At 44.1% G+C, this 16,715-nt stretch overlaps 1 protein-coding gene across 3 annotated transcripts in view; it reads right to left on the bottom strand.

Annotated features, from left to right (window-relative positions):
- Positions 1–16,260, bottom strand: part of Pkd2l1 (polycystin 2 like 1, transient receptor potential cation channel) — a 30,531-nt gene extending 14,271 nt beyond the window's left edge. For 2 of the 3 annotated variants that reach the window (XM_048338475.1, XM_048338473.1), the window contains exons 1-2: positions 11,252–11,781; positions 10,622–10,735 (exon numbers count right to left, since the gene is read on the bottom strand). In XM_048338475.1, coding sequence (XP_048194432.1) covers positions 10,622–10,735; positions 11,252–11,492 — 355 coding nt within the window. In that variant the 5' untranslated portion in view covers positions 11,493–11,781. Of the gene's footprint in view, positions 1–10,621; positions 10,736–11,251; positions 11,782–15,735 lie in introns of those variants that run through there. The other variant, XM_048338476.1, reaches the window with a different exon arrangement.
- Between the last annotated feature and the right edge of the window lie 455 nt (positions 16,261–16,715).

The raw sequence follows: 16,715 nt of genomic DNA, 5'->3' as shown, positions 1-16,715 counted from the left end.
ATTTTAACTGGAGGCACTTTGCTATTCAATGAAAGAGGCTATTCCCAGACTCCCTTGTAGCTGGACATATTGACCATTTAATTAAGTCCATAAAAGGGAAGAACATGCTTCCTTTTCTTCTTTCCCATTTCCTGCTAGCTGGTATATGGACAGAAGGGCAGCAGCTAACCATAAGATACCAGCTGCATGTTGAGAATAGCAAAGTAGTAAGGTAGAAGGAGCCTGGACAACACAGCTGTACAGCCTCATATTAGTCCAAGCCTTCTTGTTCCAGACTCGTCTGTGAGTGAAACCTAGATTTTCATCTTATCTTTTTTGCTGTTATTTTGCTGTTGCTATTGAGGATAAATCAGTACAGAAATTGAAGATTTCCTATGTGTATAATTGTGTCACATGAGTACTTGGCAAGAGGAACCTTTCTAAGAAAACAAAGATAGGCAGAGGGAAAAAGTTAGTCAAGAACTGGCTATAAACATTGCTATTCTGACAAAAGTTAAATCTACTCATAGAGCTCTAAGTTAAAATTGTTTACAGTTACGGTGGCACACACTATAACCATAGATCTACGGGGATTAGGCAGAAGGATCTTGAGTTTGAGGATAACCTGGACTATAAACTGATACCATGTCTCAAAAAAAATGAACAAGCAAAAGCATTTACTAGGTTCATAAAATCCTTCTCCCATTTTTATTTTCCTCCATGCTATGAAATAACCTCATTTGATTAGCTTAGAATCTATGTCAGTTGTTCCCAAAATTTCATTCTTGGGAATCCTTTCTAACTTAAAATTCTCAAGAATTCCAGGGGTTTAAAAAAATTATATCTATCAGCCTATTAGAAATTGAAACTGAGGAAAATATAATTAATTTTTAATTAATTAATCAATAAAAAATGAAAGATAATAACAAGCTGGAGATTTAGCTGCAGTGGTAGAGAGCATGTTAAATATGCACCAGGTCCTAGGATTCAATCCTAAGAATAAAAATAAACAAAATTAAAAATAAAAAAAATGACAATCATAATATGTATAAACATAAATAACTTTCTTATTTAACTTTTATATTTAAAACCCCAACGTATTTTCTTTTCCATTTTTTCCTGATTTGTGTGTGTATGTGTGTGTGTGTGTGTGTGTGTGTGTGTGTGTGTGTGGCATTTTTATTTTTATTTTTTGCCAGTCCTGGGCCTTGGACGCAGGGCCTGAGCACTGTCCCTGGCTTCTTTTTGCTCAAGGCTAGCACTCTACCACTTAAGCCATAGAGCCCACTTCTGGCCATTTTCTATATACATGGTGCTGAGGAATCGAACCCAGGGCTTCATGCATACAAGGCAAGCACTCTTGCCACTAGGCCATATTCCCAGCCCCATGTGTGGCATTTTAACCCAGTGTTTCATCCTTGTGAGGTAGGCACTCTACCACTCGAGTCACACCTCAAGTCCTTTTATACTTTACTTTTTGGAATGGTCACTGTTTTTGCCCAGGGCCAGCTTGACATGTGGTTCTCCTACCTATGTTTCCTGCAGAATTGAGACCACAGGTGAATAGTACTACCCCACTTACTAGTTGAGATGCTGAAGACTTGGCGTTACAGGCCATATATATGTATGTTGTGTACACACACACACACACACACACATATCTCTCAGGCTAGTTAGAAACTTGTGATTCTTCTGCTTTTTGCCTCCTCAGTGCTGGAATTACAAGCATATTCCATCAGCCCCAAATCACTATATATACAATGTGTGTGTGTGTGTGTGTGCGTGCGTGCCTTTGTGCACACTTGTCCTTAAACCAAGGACCTGGGCACTGTCCCTGAGCTTATTTGCTCAAGGCTAGCACTCTACCACATGACACACAGCTCTACTTCTAGCTTTTTTTGGGGGGGGTGGAGTGTTACACAGATAAGAATCTCACAGGCTTTCTTGCCTGGCTAGATTTGAACTTCAATTATTAGATCTCAGCCTTCTGAGTAGGTGGAATTACAGAAATGAGCCACTGGTGCCTAGCTCAAAATCGCTATATTTCTTTAAAAAATTACTATGAAACATGGTATTGTGTTATACATTTGCAAATCTACTTGATGTTTGGGTTGATCTGATGGCTAGATTCTCATAACTGCTTCTATGTTCAAACTATTGCAATGTATTGCTTTGGTTGAGGAAGAAAGTAGTGTTATACAAATACACACTATTGGCTAAATGAGGCATTTAATGTCCCTCTGGGTCTTAAGAAGCCCCCAGGTGCCTCAAAGCACACACTTGAGAACATTGCCCTGTGCCTCATTGCTGGGATTAAAACTTCTGCCAGATTTTGAACTTAAAACCTGCTGCCAAAAAAATGCGATACTTCTACACAATTGACTTTTATACAGCCATCATGATGAAAGAATAAAATAACGTCATTTGCAGGGAAATGGACAGAACAGGAACAAATCATGCTAAGTGAGATAAGCCAAGCTCAGGGAGGCAAACAGTGCATGTTATCTCTGATATGAGGAAATTAGCTCTAAAACGTGTTGAGATATGATAAATTATACAGGATTCTAGATTGTCACTCACAGAGAGACCAAAAGAGGGTACTCTCTTTAGGAGAGAAATACAAAGGTGTGATGCCTAAGTGCCTCTTCATATTTACATAAAATAGTACACACACTAAAGCGAACTTCAAGATAAGGAAACAGACTTTTTTTCTTTTTTAGTTCTTAATGATTCTGTCTTCTTTATATTATGTATGGTGTGTTCACGTGTATATCTTTGGGAGGATGGAGAGGGGAGGGCACAGAAGTCTAGGCGAAAATGGTGAAAAAGTGAACCACTGGAGCTCACTAGACATTGATGAAAGTGAACTATACCACTCATGAGTGGAGCCAGAAAGAAAATGTGCTCGTTAGCTGACATGTCATTGTAACCCCTTGTACATCACCTCTACAATAACAATAAAGTAAATTAATTTTTTTGTCAGTCATGGGGTTGAACTCAGGCCCTGGACACTGTCCTTGAGCTTCTTTTGCTCAAAGCTAGTGCTCTACCACTTGAGCCACAGCTCCACTTCCATTTTTTTTTCTGTTTATGTGGCACAGGCTTCGTGCATGATGGACAGGCACTCTACCACTGAGCCACATTCCCAGCTACATTTTTATTTTTTGCCAGTCCCGGGGCTTGGACTCAGGGCCTGAGCACTGTCCCTGGCTTCCTTTTGCAAAAGGCTAGCACTCTACCACTTGAGCCACAGCGCCACCTCTGGCCTTTTCTATATATGTGGTGCTGGGGAATCAAACCCAGGGCTTCATGTATAGGAGGCAAGCACTCTTGTTACTAGGCCATATTCATAGCCCCCAGCTCCAATTTTTAAAAATATAAAAACAAAAAACGGGCTGGGAATATGGCCTAGTGGCAAGAGTGCTTGCCTCGTATACATGAAGCCCTGGGTTCAATTCCTCACCACCACATAAACAAAAAAAGCCAGAAGTGGCGCTGTGGCTCAAGTGGCAGAGTGCTAGCCTTGAGCAAAGAGAAGCCAGGGACAGTGCTCAGGCCCTGAATCCAAGCCCCGCGACTGGCAAAAACAAAACAAAACAAAATCTGCTGTCATTATGACCCATAACAATGTCCTTAGCTTTTTTTACCTGTGTACCATATTTCATAATTCTCAAGGCTTTTTCCTCAGACTATCTCTAAGCTGTCTATCAGACATGTCTACTGATTCGATCTAGCCCAGAGAAAAGTTCTCCATGAATCATATTCAGTTCCTAGGGTCTGCACAGGGTCATTCAGTTGGTGGGAGGCAGAGCCAGTACTCAGATTGGTGCTGTATAAAATGAGCTACCTGGGGCTGGGAATATGGCCTAGTGGCAAGAGTGCTTGCCTCGTATACGTGAAGCCCTGGGTTTGATTCCCCAGCACCACATATACAGAAAATGGCCAGAAGTGGCACTGTGGCTCAAGTGGCAGAGTGTTAGCCTTGAGCAAAAAGAAGCCAGGGACAGTGCTCAGGCCCTGAGTTCAAGGCCCAGGACTGGCCAAAAAAAATAAAAGAGCTACCTTCTCTTCTCTGTCCATTTACAACAGCTGAGCCAGAGCCTGATCACATCGATAGCAATCTAAAGTATTGGGTGATTTTTCAGAACTTTCCTAATTTGTATTTTCATGTGGAATGGCAATTGGTACTTATTGAGAGCCTACTATCAACACTAGGTATCTTCTTTTTTCTACCAACCTCACAAAGTACAGTTATCCTCAGAGACTTAAGTACTTTCACCAAAAAGGCCTCACACTAACTGGTGGCTTTATTCCAGGCATCATATGCTTTCTGTTCTACCACTGTGCCTTCATTAACATCATGTAGCCAGTCACCTTCATTCACCTTTACAGACACATAGGGGCTCAGTCACCTGGATCTCCAATATACATTCTGTTGCTTCCCTTGTTAGCTCTAGAAATAGTCTGTCAGAAAAGACAATTCATTCCTAATCTCCAAGCTCAGTTATTCTCTTCTTTGATGTAAGATCCTACCAAACTGTGGCCAAACCCTGAAACACATTAAAAGAAAGCAGAGTGAACAGAAGTAGGCTTTTTTTTTTTTTTTTACAACCAGAGATAGACAAAGATCTTCCAACAGACATTAATTTATAGGCAACAGGAGTCCTCAAAGGCTGACGGTCTACTGTCCTCCCTGAATCCATGGTGACCAGATTGAGCCTGGTCATGGCTCACAGCCTCTCCTACACAGGCCCAGTCCCAGGTGCACCTTTGAGATAACAATAATATCTCCTAAAACAAACAGCTATTGTTTCTATACAAAGCCCTTCATTGTTTCCTCTATCAACAGAAGGCCACAACCAATCCTCCGAGAGTACTGAGGCCAGAAGGCTTTCATGACAAATCATGATGACAAGGGAAAAGTGAGGGGAATGGGACAGAAGGAAGAAGAGAACAAATCATTCACTTATTCTCAACAGTTTCTCCATTGAGCAATAGCTGATGACCATCTGTAACCATTAGGAATTCTTCTTAATGACTGATTATTCCAGCTTGTGTGCAATGATAAAAGTGACATTTTCCTAGGATATAAATAGGCATCTACCGCTTGCAGGATTGATGTCAGAGTCAAATGGGATCATGGGTTTAAGGACTGTACAACTGATATTGTTTCAGGAAGATTGATGATTCATGCATATCACCTGCCTAAAAAAAATGATAGCTCTATTTTATCCAAATGAGTCACGAACAGCCCTGGTTTCTAAGCCTACCAGGTCTCTAGAATAAAGCATAAGGAAGAAATGTGTCAGTATTGATGTCTGTGATAGTCAAAATCCCTAAGCAGTAGCTATCCAACCAATGTCATAAGCTATTCTTTCTACTTTCAAAGCTCCAGTGGTGGACATGAGAAACTGAGTGGTTGATTCTCACAAAAGTTTAAGGATACAACTTCCCTCAAGCCTTCCCCTCATCCCTCTTAAGTTCTGTTTTATGCAATTTATTTTTTAAAAAATAATAAGCACATTATAAATTAAACATAATATTTTCCATGTTCATTAGTAATCAAAGACAAGACATTCAAGGCAAATCTTACCATTCAAGAATTATTAAGACTAAAATTATAAGTGAATATACAGGTTTTTTGTTGGTTTGTTTTGCCACTGGTGGAGGTTGAACTCGGGGTCTAAGCACTGTCACTGGCTTCTTTTTGCTCAAGGCTAGCACCCTACCACTTGAGCCACAGCACCACTTCTGGCTTTTTCTCTATATATGGTGCTGAGGGACTGAACCCAGGGCTTCATGCATGCGAGCATTCCCAGCCTAGAATATCCGGTTTTGATGAGATTGTGGCAAAACTGGTGTGATCTCACAACCTGAATGGCATACACAATGTGTCTGATCCCTTACAGAAGCATAATGAGAACACATAGCCAATGTGAAGGAGTTATTCCTGTCTTTTGGTCTAATTATCTCTCTCCTTGGAAAGTACTATAAGGTTACAATTCAAGAAAAGGGGGGGTAGAACCTAATAGGCACAAATATGACTGTGATCATAAAATTAAAAAACAGGTTATTTGTGATGTAATTATTTGTGAAAATGTGTAACATACTACAATTGGGTAAAATATGTATTATATACATAAGCACTAGAGATACGAAAAAGCAGATATCTTTGGATATGATAATGGTGAATTATAGATCAAAATGTTCTTATTGTTGGTTTTTTTTGTTTTTTGTTTTGTTTTGTTTTTTGGCCAGTCCTGGGCTTGGACTCAGGGCCTGAGCACTGTCCCTGGCTTCTTTTTGCTCAAGGCTAGCACTCTGCCACTTGAGCCACAGCGACACTTCTGGCCATTTTCTGTAAATGTGGTGCTGGGGAAATGAACCCAGGGCCTCATGTATACCAGGCAAGCACTTTTGCCACTAGGCCATATCCCCAGCCCCTGTTCTTATTGTTTATGTTTCAGTTTTTTGCTTTTTCTTTGTAGTAGTCATGGAACTTGAAACCAGGCCTGGGAGCTGTCTCTGAGCTTTTATGCTCCAGGCTGGAGATCTAGCCTTGCTGTAGCCATAGCTCCATTTCTAGATTTGGGGGGTTAATTGGAGATAAGATTCTCACATACTTTCCTATTCACAATAGCTTCAAACTCTGACCTCACATCTCAGCATCTTGAGTAGTTAAGATTACAGGCAGGAGCCCAGTATCTGGCTCTTTAATGTTTTTACATAAACTATTTTGTGCATGCTTATCCTGGGATTTAAACTCAGGACTTCACACTCTGACTTAGCTTTTCACTCAAGTCTGGTACTGTACTACTTGATCCACACATCTGCTCCTATTATTTTGTGCTGGTCAATTGGACATAAGAGTCTCATGGACTTTTCTCTGCAGGCTGGCTTTGAGCTGTGACCCTTACAACTCAACCTGTTGAGTAGCTAGGATCAAAGGTGTGAACCACTAGAGCCCAGCTAATAATTATCGATTTGTTATTTTGTAGGATTTCAAAAACACTCATTTGGATCTGTGGACTGATTACAAAAAAGATTAGTCAAATAAGTTAATTTGAAAAGCTACATATTGCATTGTAACTATGACACTTTGCAAAAGACAAAATTATGGAGATAGTAAATATTAGCAGTGGTTGCCAGAGAATGAACAGAGAGACTGACAAACAGGTGAAGGTCAGATTTTAAGACTTTTCACTGGGGTGGAGGGGTAGTCCTGGGGCTTGAATTCAGAGCCTGGGTTCTGTTCTTGGACTTATTTGCTCAAATACCATGCTCTATCATTTGATCCACAACTTCACTTCCAGCTTTTTTTCTTGGTAGTTTATTGGAGATAAGAGTCTCACAGGCTTTCCTGACCAAGTTGGCTTTGAACTGTCATCCTCAAATCTCAGTTTCCTGAGTAGCTAGGATTACAAGGGTGAGCCACTAGTGTTCAGATAGATTTTAAGATTTGAAAGTACTCTGTATGAATCCACTATGACAGAAATATGTCAATTTATATTTGCCTAAACCTATAAAATATGAAAAACCAAGAGTGAACCCCATTGTGTACTACTGACTGGGTGATAATAATGTGTCAACCTAATCCATTGTGTAACAAGTAGAATATGATTTTAATACTGGAGGAGGGTATTTCTATGTTGGATTACAGATATGCACTATCAGACTCAGCTTTTTCTTTCTTTTGCCTTTCCTGGGGCTTGAACTTAGGGCCTAAACACCATGCCTAGCTTCTCTTTGCTCAAGGTTAGCACTCTACCTCTTGAGCCACAGTACCACTTTGGCTTTTTCTGTATATGTGGTGCTGAGGAATGGAATCCAGGGCTTTGTGCTTGCTAGGCAAGCACTCTACTGCTATGTTCCCACATTGCCACATTCCTAGTTCCAGTCCCAGCTTTTTCATTGAGATAAAGTCTCACTTTTATTTTAATCCTGGCTGGCCTCTTATCTGTGGATCCCAAGTATTTCGGATTATAAGTATGAGCCACCTTACCAAGCCATTGAATCATTTTTTAGTATGCATAACATTGTGCTATCTCATTGGACCGCTTCAAACAGATCTACAGTATTTGTTTTGTAATCTCTTCCATTTCACAAATCAAAACAAGATTTGGGGGCTGGGGATATGGCCTAGTGGCAAGAATGCCTGCCTCATGTACATGAGGCCCTGGGTTCGATTCCCCAGCACCACATATACAGAAAACGGCCAGAAGTGGCACTGTGGCTCAAGTGGCAGAGTGCTAGCCTTGAGCAAAAAGAAGCCAGGGACAGTGCTCAGGCCCAGAGTCCAAGCCCCAGGACTGGCCAAAAAAAAAAAAAAAAGATTTGGCTATCTATGTGGCCAAGCCACATAGGAAGCTAGTGGATGAAGCAACAAGACAAAATTATTTGCGCTTACCCAAATTCTAAGGCTCATAACAGGTGTTGTCGGCCATAAATGCATACTTGTAAATGTGTCAGACATTACTTTGTTCACACCCCTGACATGCTAGCAGAAACAACACCCTTACTCACTCCAGCAGAAGCAGAATTTTTCTGTTTATATTTTTACCTTTTAAATGCTTCATTTAAAAACTGGTATAACAGGACTGGGGATATGGCCTAGTGGCAAGAGTGCTTGGCTCATATACATGAAGCCCTGGGTTCGATTCCCCAACACCACATATACAGAAAATGGCCAGAAGTGGCGCTGTGACTCAAGTGGCAGAGTGCTAGCCTTGAGCAAAAAGAAGCCAGGGACAGTGCTCAGGCCTTGAGACCAAGGCCCAGGACGGGTAAAAAAACAAACAAACAAAAAACTGGTATAACAGCCAGACATTGGAGGCTCAAGTCTGTAATCCTAGCTACTCAGAAGGCTGAGATCTAAGGCTCACCATTCAAAGCTAACCCGGGCAGGAATTCTATAGCCCTCCCCACCCCACCCCCCCTTTTTGACAGACGTTGGGCTTGAACCAGGGGCCTGGCCACTGTCCCTGAGCTTCTTCATGCTCAAGACTAGAGCTCTACTATTGAGTCACAGCACCACTTCTGGCTTTTTCTGAGTAGTTTATTGGTGACAAGAGTGTCACAGACTTTAAAACGCAGGCTGGTTTCCAACTGTGATTCTCAGGTCTCAGGCTCCTGAGTAGCTAGGATTACAGGTATGAGCCACCAGCACCAAGTTTCCATGAGACTCTTATCTCCAATTAACAACTAAAAAGCTGGAAGTAAAGCCATGACTCAAGATGTAGAATGCCAGTCTTGAGGGGGGAAAAAATGCCAGAGACAGTATGCATGCCCTGATTTCAAGCCTTAGGAACACTAGAGGAAAAAAAAAGGTAGATATCATAATATATACATATAGGCATAATATATATTATGTATAATAATATATACAATGTGATAGGACTGGGAATATAGCCTAGTGGTAAGAGTGCTTGACTCGTATACATGTAGCCCTTGGTTCGATTCCCCAGCACCACATATATAGAAAATGGCCAGAAGTGGCACTGTGGCTCTAGTGGCAGAGTGCTAGCCTTGAGCAAAAAGAAGCTAGGGACAGTGCTCAGGCCCTGAGTCCAAGGCCCAGGACCGGCAAACAAACAAACAAACAAACAAAACAAACAAACAAACAATGTGATATATGTGTATATATATAAATATATGATATTTCCTTGATCCATTCATCCATGTAGAGCAGCTAGGCTGTTTGCATAACTTGGTGATTGTAAATTTTTAAGGAAAGAATTAATTTTCACCCTCATTCACAGATGCTTGTGTTCAACTTCACTATTCCACACAGTTCCTGAGCTCTCCTTCCATAGTTTACTCTTCCATCTTTCCACTTGCTTCTCTTATCAAACTCAGAGACCAAATCCACCCAGTGTGGGGTTACAGCAGGAGCCTCACAGGTGCTCCCCTGACACCTATGGGGTGAGCTCTCTCACAAGACACCACCATGGCTCCTAATCCTCTTCTCATGAGCCTGCAAATGGAATCATTCTCTTCCTGCCTCTAAAGGCTCACGGATGAGATGTTGTGCAGTAAGTGCACACAGGAAACCTACCACACAGAAAATGGTGAACCCCACTCTTTAGAGAGAGTAAAACTTTTCTCCTGCCAACAGAAAACCATGGCCACTGACTCAAAGGACGTTCAACTTAAAAAAATGGGTTTCCACAATAACTCCATACACTTCCCTTAAGAATCTTCCTAATGGGGCTGGGGATATGGCCTAGTGGTAGAGTTCCTTACCTCATATACATGAAGCCCTGGGTTCGATTCCCCAGCACCATATATACAGAAAACTGCCAGAAGTGGTGCTGTGGCTCAAGTGGCAGAGTGCTAGCCTTGAGCAAAAAGAAGCCAGGGACGGTGCTCAGGCCCTGAGTTCAAGCCCCAGGACTGGCAAAAAGAAAAAAAAAAAAAAGAATCTTCCTAATTATCTGCCTCCTTCCACCAAATTCTGTGACATTATCTTAAGCTAAAACTGGAATATATGGAAATTGAAATTGATACCTAGAGTTTCCAGGACACAAACCTCCCACAGCAGGATGCTACCCAGCAGGTGATGGCCCCGGACAGGTGTATACAGGTATGTCACACCCATTCATGCTTCTCACAGACAAACAGCCACAGAGACAGGGCTACTCACACAGGCAGATGTCCACCAGGAACACAATGTATATCAGAAGTTCCCGAAGGGTGGTCTTCACATACAGCTCCCGGTTCTCAGCTGTGTTCTCAGTCAGGGCTGTTCCCCAGAGTGCTGAGGGAATCAGACAGGGGCCCAGAGTCTCTGACAGCACTTTCTGCCCAGTTATCCATTCCCACTGGTCCCTAGCCTTTGCACCATCTTCACCCAGCCTTTCCTTTCCCATCCCCTGACCTCCAGGGGAATCTGCTAACTCTATTCAAATCCATGCCTTCTTCCTCCCCAAATCCCCTGAGGAGACAGGACAAGGCACTGGGTCACAGACAGTGAAGCCATGAGACAGGCACCTGTTCCAGGCAATAGTCTGGAGTCTCACCTGCTTGAATTGAGTCCTCTCTCAGACTTACTGCTACTCAACTTTCTGGGTCTACAATTGATAACCCTGCAATTGACTCCTCTGGCAGACCCAAGACTGTCTTCTGCACCTGGGGCAAGCGGCTCTACCCCAGACCATCAGAGACACCATGATGACACCTCTGCCTCAGATCAGTTTTGTCCCTCAAAGCTCTAGTGCCCTATCCCCCTGACCCCAATATCCCAGAAACCTTCCACCCCCAGTGAGCCTGGTACCTCTGATGCAACCACAGATATAGAGGCAGCAGCTAGACCCCAGGTTCCTGTGGGTCTTCTCCTGGAGTCCATGTTCAGGCTTCCTGGGTTGAGGCTGGTTGGAGGGGGCTGCCACATTGGAGACAGTGCAGATCTTGAGCATCCCAGGAGGGGAAGGGGGACCACTGTAGGCAGGATTGTCCCAGGCTCCATTATCCAGCTTGTGCAGTTCCTGCCCCTGGGCAACTCTCATGGAATTCATGGGGAAGGAGGTGGGGGCCTGGCACTGCAGGTGCCCACTGTCACAGGAGGATCCCTAGGAAGGTTCAGCTCAGCACAGCCAGCAGAGGGCAAGGAAGAGAAGTCTGAAAGCAGCTGCTCAGGCTGCTCTCACTCATTCCCTGCCTCTGGGCTGAGTAGGAAAGCTGACACAGATTAGGGGAGGGAACAGAGGAGGGTGGGGGTGAGATGATCATCAGTCCTGCCAGGACAGATGCTCTCTCTCTCTCTCTCTCTCTCTCTCTCTCTCTCTCTCTCTCTCTCTCTCTCTCTCTCTCTCTCTCTCTCTCTCTCTCTCTCTCTCTCTCCCCCTTTCCCCCTCTGTCCGTGTCTGTGACTGTCTTCCCCCCACCCCCCCTCCAGCTCTTGTCTCCTCAGAAGTCCTGAGGGACAAGAAGAAAGGGCTGTGAGGGAGCTGGGAACCAGAGGTTTGTGGAGGGATGGTGGTTTGAGAGAAATGTCCCTATGTCTCAGGGAAAAGCTGATTAAAGGGCAACAGGAAGTGCTGAAGGAAGAGGCAGGCTTCAGGACTCCATTGTGAGCACAGTGGTCTCTTGGGGCTCCTTCAGACTTCCCCCTTGAGCTGTCTCCTAGTGAGTGGGGAATGAGGCTCCCTCCCCCATCTCACTTCCATAGCTGGGAGAAAGAAGGATGCAGGGGGAGTCCTGAACTCACATCTTAAGGAACACACTCTGTCCCCTTATGGGGATGGAAAGAGGACTGTAGACTTGCAGGTTCTTGTGTGTGTTTTTCCTGAAGCTTTTGTTCCATGGTTTACAGGCACAGCACCCATAGAAGTATGTTCCTCAAGAACAAATTCAGCTTGGGAAAAATGCTCTGTGTGGCCTGATGTGGGGGATGAATAATGAGCACAGGGCAGGAACCATGCCGCCTGGAAGTCCCTCATGGGAATGGACATCTACCCAGCTGAGCTGTCCACTGCATTTCCCGCAAGAAAGAGCCTTTTCAATAGCTGCACCAAGGCTCCTGTCTTGCAAAACAGTATCTTAAGACAGGATGAGGGGTAACAGTGCATCAGCTCATACCTATAATCATAGCTATCAAAAAATTGGGTTATGGGGGCTGGGGATATGGCCTAGTGGCTAGAGTACCTGCCTCGTATACATGAGGCCCGGGGTTCAATTCCCCAGCACCACATATACAGAAAATGGCCAGAAGTGGCGCTGTGGCTCAAGTGGCAGAGTGCTAGCCTTGAGCAAAAAGAAGCCAGGGACAGTGCTCAGGCCCTGAGTCCAAGCCCCAGGACTGGCAAAAAAAAAAAAAATTGGATTATGGTAGGAGGCCAGTCTGGACAAAAAAGTTAGTGAGATTTCATCCAAACACATATGCCAGGACTGTGTGCCTAAGATCTCAGCTAATTGTGAGGACATAGGTAGGAGAGTCATTGTCCAAGGTTTATCCAAGGCAAAAACATGAGAACTTATCAAAAATACCTAAAGCAATGGTAGAGTTTTTGCCTAGCAAGTGTAAGGTCCTGAATTCAAACCTCAGTACTGCCAAAAATATGTAAGTAAATGAATAAAAGACAAGATTTAGCACAGGAAAGCAACAGTGTGGTCTTGAGAAGCAGGGAGACAAACTCAAGATGGTTTCTTATTACCTTTGGGTATTTGAAATTCTTCTTCTTTTCCTTTTTTTTATTTCTGTTTGATTTTTTTGTTTTTTGGTGCCGGTCCTGGGGTTTGAACTCAGGGCTTGGGTGCTGTCCCTGAACTTCTCTTGCACAAGGCGAGTATTCTACCACTTAAGGTACAGATTCATATCAGGCATTTTTGGTAGTTTTGTGGACTTAAGTCTCACAGTGTTTTCTGACCAGGTTAGCTTTGAACTGTAATCCTTAATTTGGATTACAGTTCTGAATTTAGCTATTTGCTCAGCAACATACTAATGCTTTTGGACAAGTCCCTTTGGAGATTATTTTACATATGAACAAAGTGTTGATAAAAATGCCTATCCAGGCTAAATGTGATGGTCCAAGTCTGTAATCCTAGCTACTTGGGAAGCAGAGTTTGGGGGATCTTAGATGGAGGCCTGCCTAGGCAAAAAATTTTCAAGACTTAATCTCAACCAGTGGCTGAGTGCCTTTTATACCAGCTCCAGGGAAAGCACAAGTAGGGGGATTTCAACCCAGGCTGACTTGTAATGAGACCCTGCCTAAAAAACAATGGACACAAAGACAGGCTGGAGGCATGGCTCAAGTTATTGAGCATCTGCCTAGCAAGCTTGAGGTCCTGAGTTCAGGCCCCAGTAACACACACACACACACACACACACACACACACACACACACACACACACACACACACCACACCCGTGAACCTGTCATGATGCTACTAAGGAACGCTTTAGAGAATGGAGAAGCCTTGTAAGAGGTCTTCTCTGAAGCTGAGACCACATCATCTCATATCATCTATTCCTGTCCCATTAAGCTATGCAGTTTATGGCAAGGCCTTGAGCCAGGGCTGGGTTGACATTGTCTTTGAGGGACATGGAGACAGAACTGGCTGTGTTCACACAGTTCCATTCCCACCTGCTGAGAACAGAAGCATGGAACAATACCTGCAGGCTGCAGAGACTTGGAAGGTAGACTCTGAATGAAAACAACTCTAAAGAGAGCCAGGTGCTGGTGGCTTACACCTGTAATCTGAGCCACTCAGGAGGCTGAGATCTGAAGATCAAGGTTCCAAGCCAGCCAAAGCAGTGAAAGACTCATATCTCCAATTAATCTCCTCCCCATGAAAAAAGCTGTGTCTTGAGTGACAGAGCATGAGCCCTGAGCAAAAAAGCTAAAGAACAAAGCCCAGGCCCTGAGTTCAAGCCTGGCAAACACTGGCTGGTGGTGCCTCTGTGTGTGTGTCTACACTTGCACACACATGCACATACATGCACACACACCCCCTCACACACACACAGAGCAAAGAAAAACAAAACAAAAATCACAAGACACCCCTGTGGTCTATCAGAACCAAAAACACCCCTCAGTGGGATGTCTTCCAGTCAGTTTGTCCATTGCTTCTGGGGGCACATTTCTGGTTACTTGTTATCATCCTACAGATGCTTCAAGGAGAATAACCCCACCTGGGCTGCCAGTGAGACAGAAGCTAAGGTAGGAGGTTGGTTTGGCCAGGAAGTAGGAAGGTCAGAAAAGGAATTTGGGAGGAAATGACATTGAGACAGGCTTTGAAGGATGGGGAATGTTTCAAGAAACAGAAATAAAGCATAGCTAGGATTGAGTTACTATCCATGGCTAGACATGTTAAACAGCACTGCTTCAGTTAGTTGTCACAGGGCAGGTTTGGATTATAAGATGAAGACAGAGGAATCAGCGAGAGGGAACTTCTAGCTTCAGAATCAGGCTCTGATGGGTCTCCAGTCCTTCCTTCCCTGTCACAGTCACTGGGTGGCAGCATGACCATCCACAGGGAGCCCTGGCTCTTTCCTGAAGGAAATGCCTACAATGCAGTTTGGAGAGCTGTGTACTCTCAGTGCAGGCACTACCTCTTTTCTGTTACTCTTTTCCTCTGGGTAAGTGTGAAGATTCCTGTCTTACCTTACCCTGCTAACCCACAAGGATTGGCCATTTGGAGGCCTAAAAGCCTCTGTGGAGCAGGGCGCTCTGGCCAGCATGCAAAGACTACATGTCCTCAAGGCTTTTAGAGAGGAAACAGCTGTGAAAGAACATGGGGGAAGGGCAGGGGAACAAGAGGCCAGGGAGGTGGGGATGAGGTAGAAGGGATGTTTTTGCTGACAGGCAGTGAGCCTAATCAGCAAGTAAGATTGAAGAAGGCATACTGGGTGAATGACTGTGGTAGAATCTAAAAAATGGTTCCTGAGACCATGAGGGAGCAGCGCTGGAAATGGCAGCCACCAGGTGACCAGTCAGTCACTGACTCTCCCAAAAGCTAGACGCTTGGGAGGTTCTTCCCTGTAGCCTCCATGCCCGCTTTTACAGAAGGAGCAGTCTCTACCAAGTGCCTTGTGTGCTCTCCAACTCTCAGGAGGCACAATTCGCTCCTCACCCCTTACTTCCTGTGCTGATCTCACTCAATTCTTGGTTCATCCCAGTTGCTGAAGGGGATTCTGGACCTGAAGAAGCCAGATATGTTGACTCACCGTGCCAGCCTCAGCCCTTCACATCTCTGTCTTTGATTCCTTCTCGCTCATAGTAGGAGAACATTACAGGAGAAATGAGATTGACTTCTTACCTGTTAACTTCAGCCACATCCCACAGGTTCTGGCAGAAAGTTGAGCGATGAGCGTCAGGCTTGATCCCTTTCCCTGAAGACTATGTTCTCAGGTTACCCTCTCTTGGCATCAGACTCAGCCATGAAGTTGTGGCTCAGGCCAATGCCAGGCTAGATGACACGTCAGACACAGCACTTCCAAGTCGCTCAGAGGGACAGGGAGCCACCTCTTGAGCATCAGAGCAGGTTGATAAACAGGTTGTCTGTGATAAATGGATATTTGTGAACATAAAATTGGTTGGCAGGAATGCTGGGGCCTGTTATGTCTTAAGGATTAGACAAGACCCCTTAGTGCCTCTGGAAGTGTTCCCTCTGTGAGGAGGGATAGGGGCTATAGAGTATGGAGCCCTGGACATGGCTCCTCTCTGCCTGGCAGGTCCCCAGGGATCAATGCAGTTGTCTCCTTGGACTGCAGCATGACAGAAGGCCATCGAAAAAACAAGCATTCCAAAGAGTAACTCTGGGGTAGATGGCATTGCAAATCTAGGTCCCTTGGGAAGTAAGAAGTGAAAAAGAGAATCCAGCCAAACCCTCTGGTGGGGCAGCAGCTGAGGAAAGACTGGAAGTTCACCAAAATTACATTTACTTTCACCTTGTATGACAAAAGCAAAGCTGAGAACTAGCTTGAGGAACTTCCCTTTTCCCCCTTGAACAGGGAGAGATGAGAAGGAAATTAAGTTGGACAGTAGAGTAAAAGGAAAATGCCTCTAATTGGCTTGGAGGAACTTTCAGACATTCCCTTCCCAAGCCTCAGGACCAGTTTCTACAGTGTCGATAACAGTGTGGGTAGAGGTGGGACCAGGAGAAACAGGGCCCAGGTTTTTTATTAGCATGTTTCTTCTATGGTTGGGAAAGAAAAAAACACAACGACTTATTTTATGCATGGAAGACACACAAGATACCTGCATGCATCTAGTAGATGTTAGGCTCCAGTATATTCC

This window comes from Perognathus longimembris, chromosome 2 (assembly GCF_023159225.1).
Source record: "Perognathus longimembris pacificus isolate PPM17 chromosome 2, ASM2315922v1, whole genome shotgun sequence".
NCBI lineage: Eukaryota > Metazoa > Chordata > Mammalia > Rodentia > Heteromyidae > Perognathus > Perognathus longimembris.
This window is presented reverse-complemented; position numbering and strand designations above follow the sequence as displayed.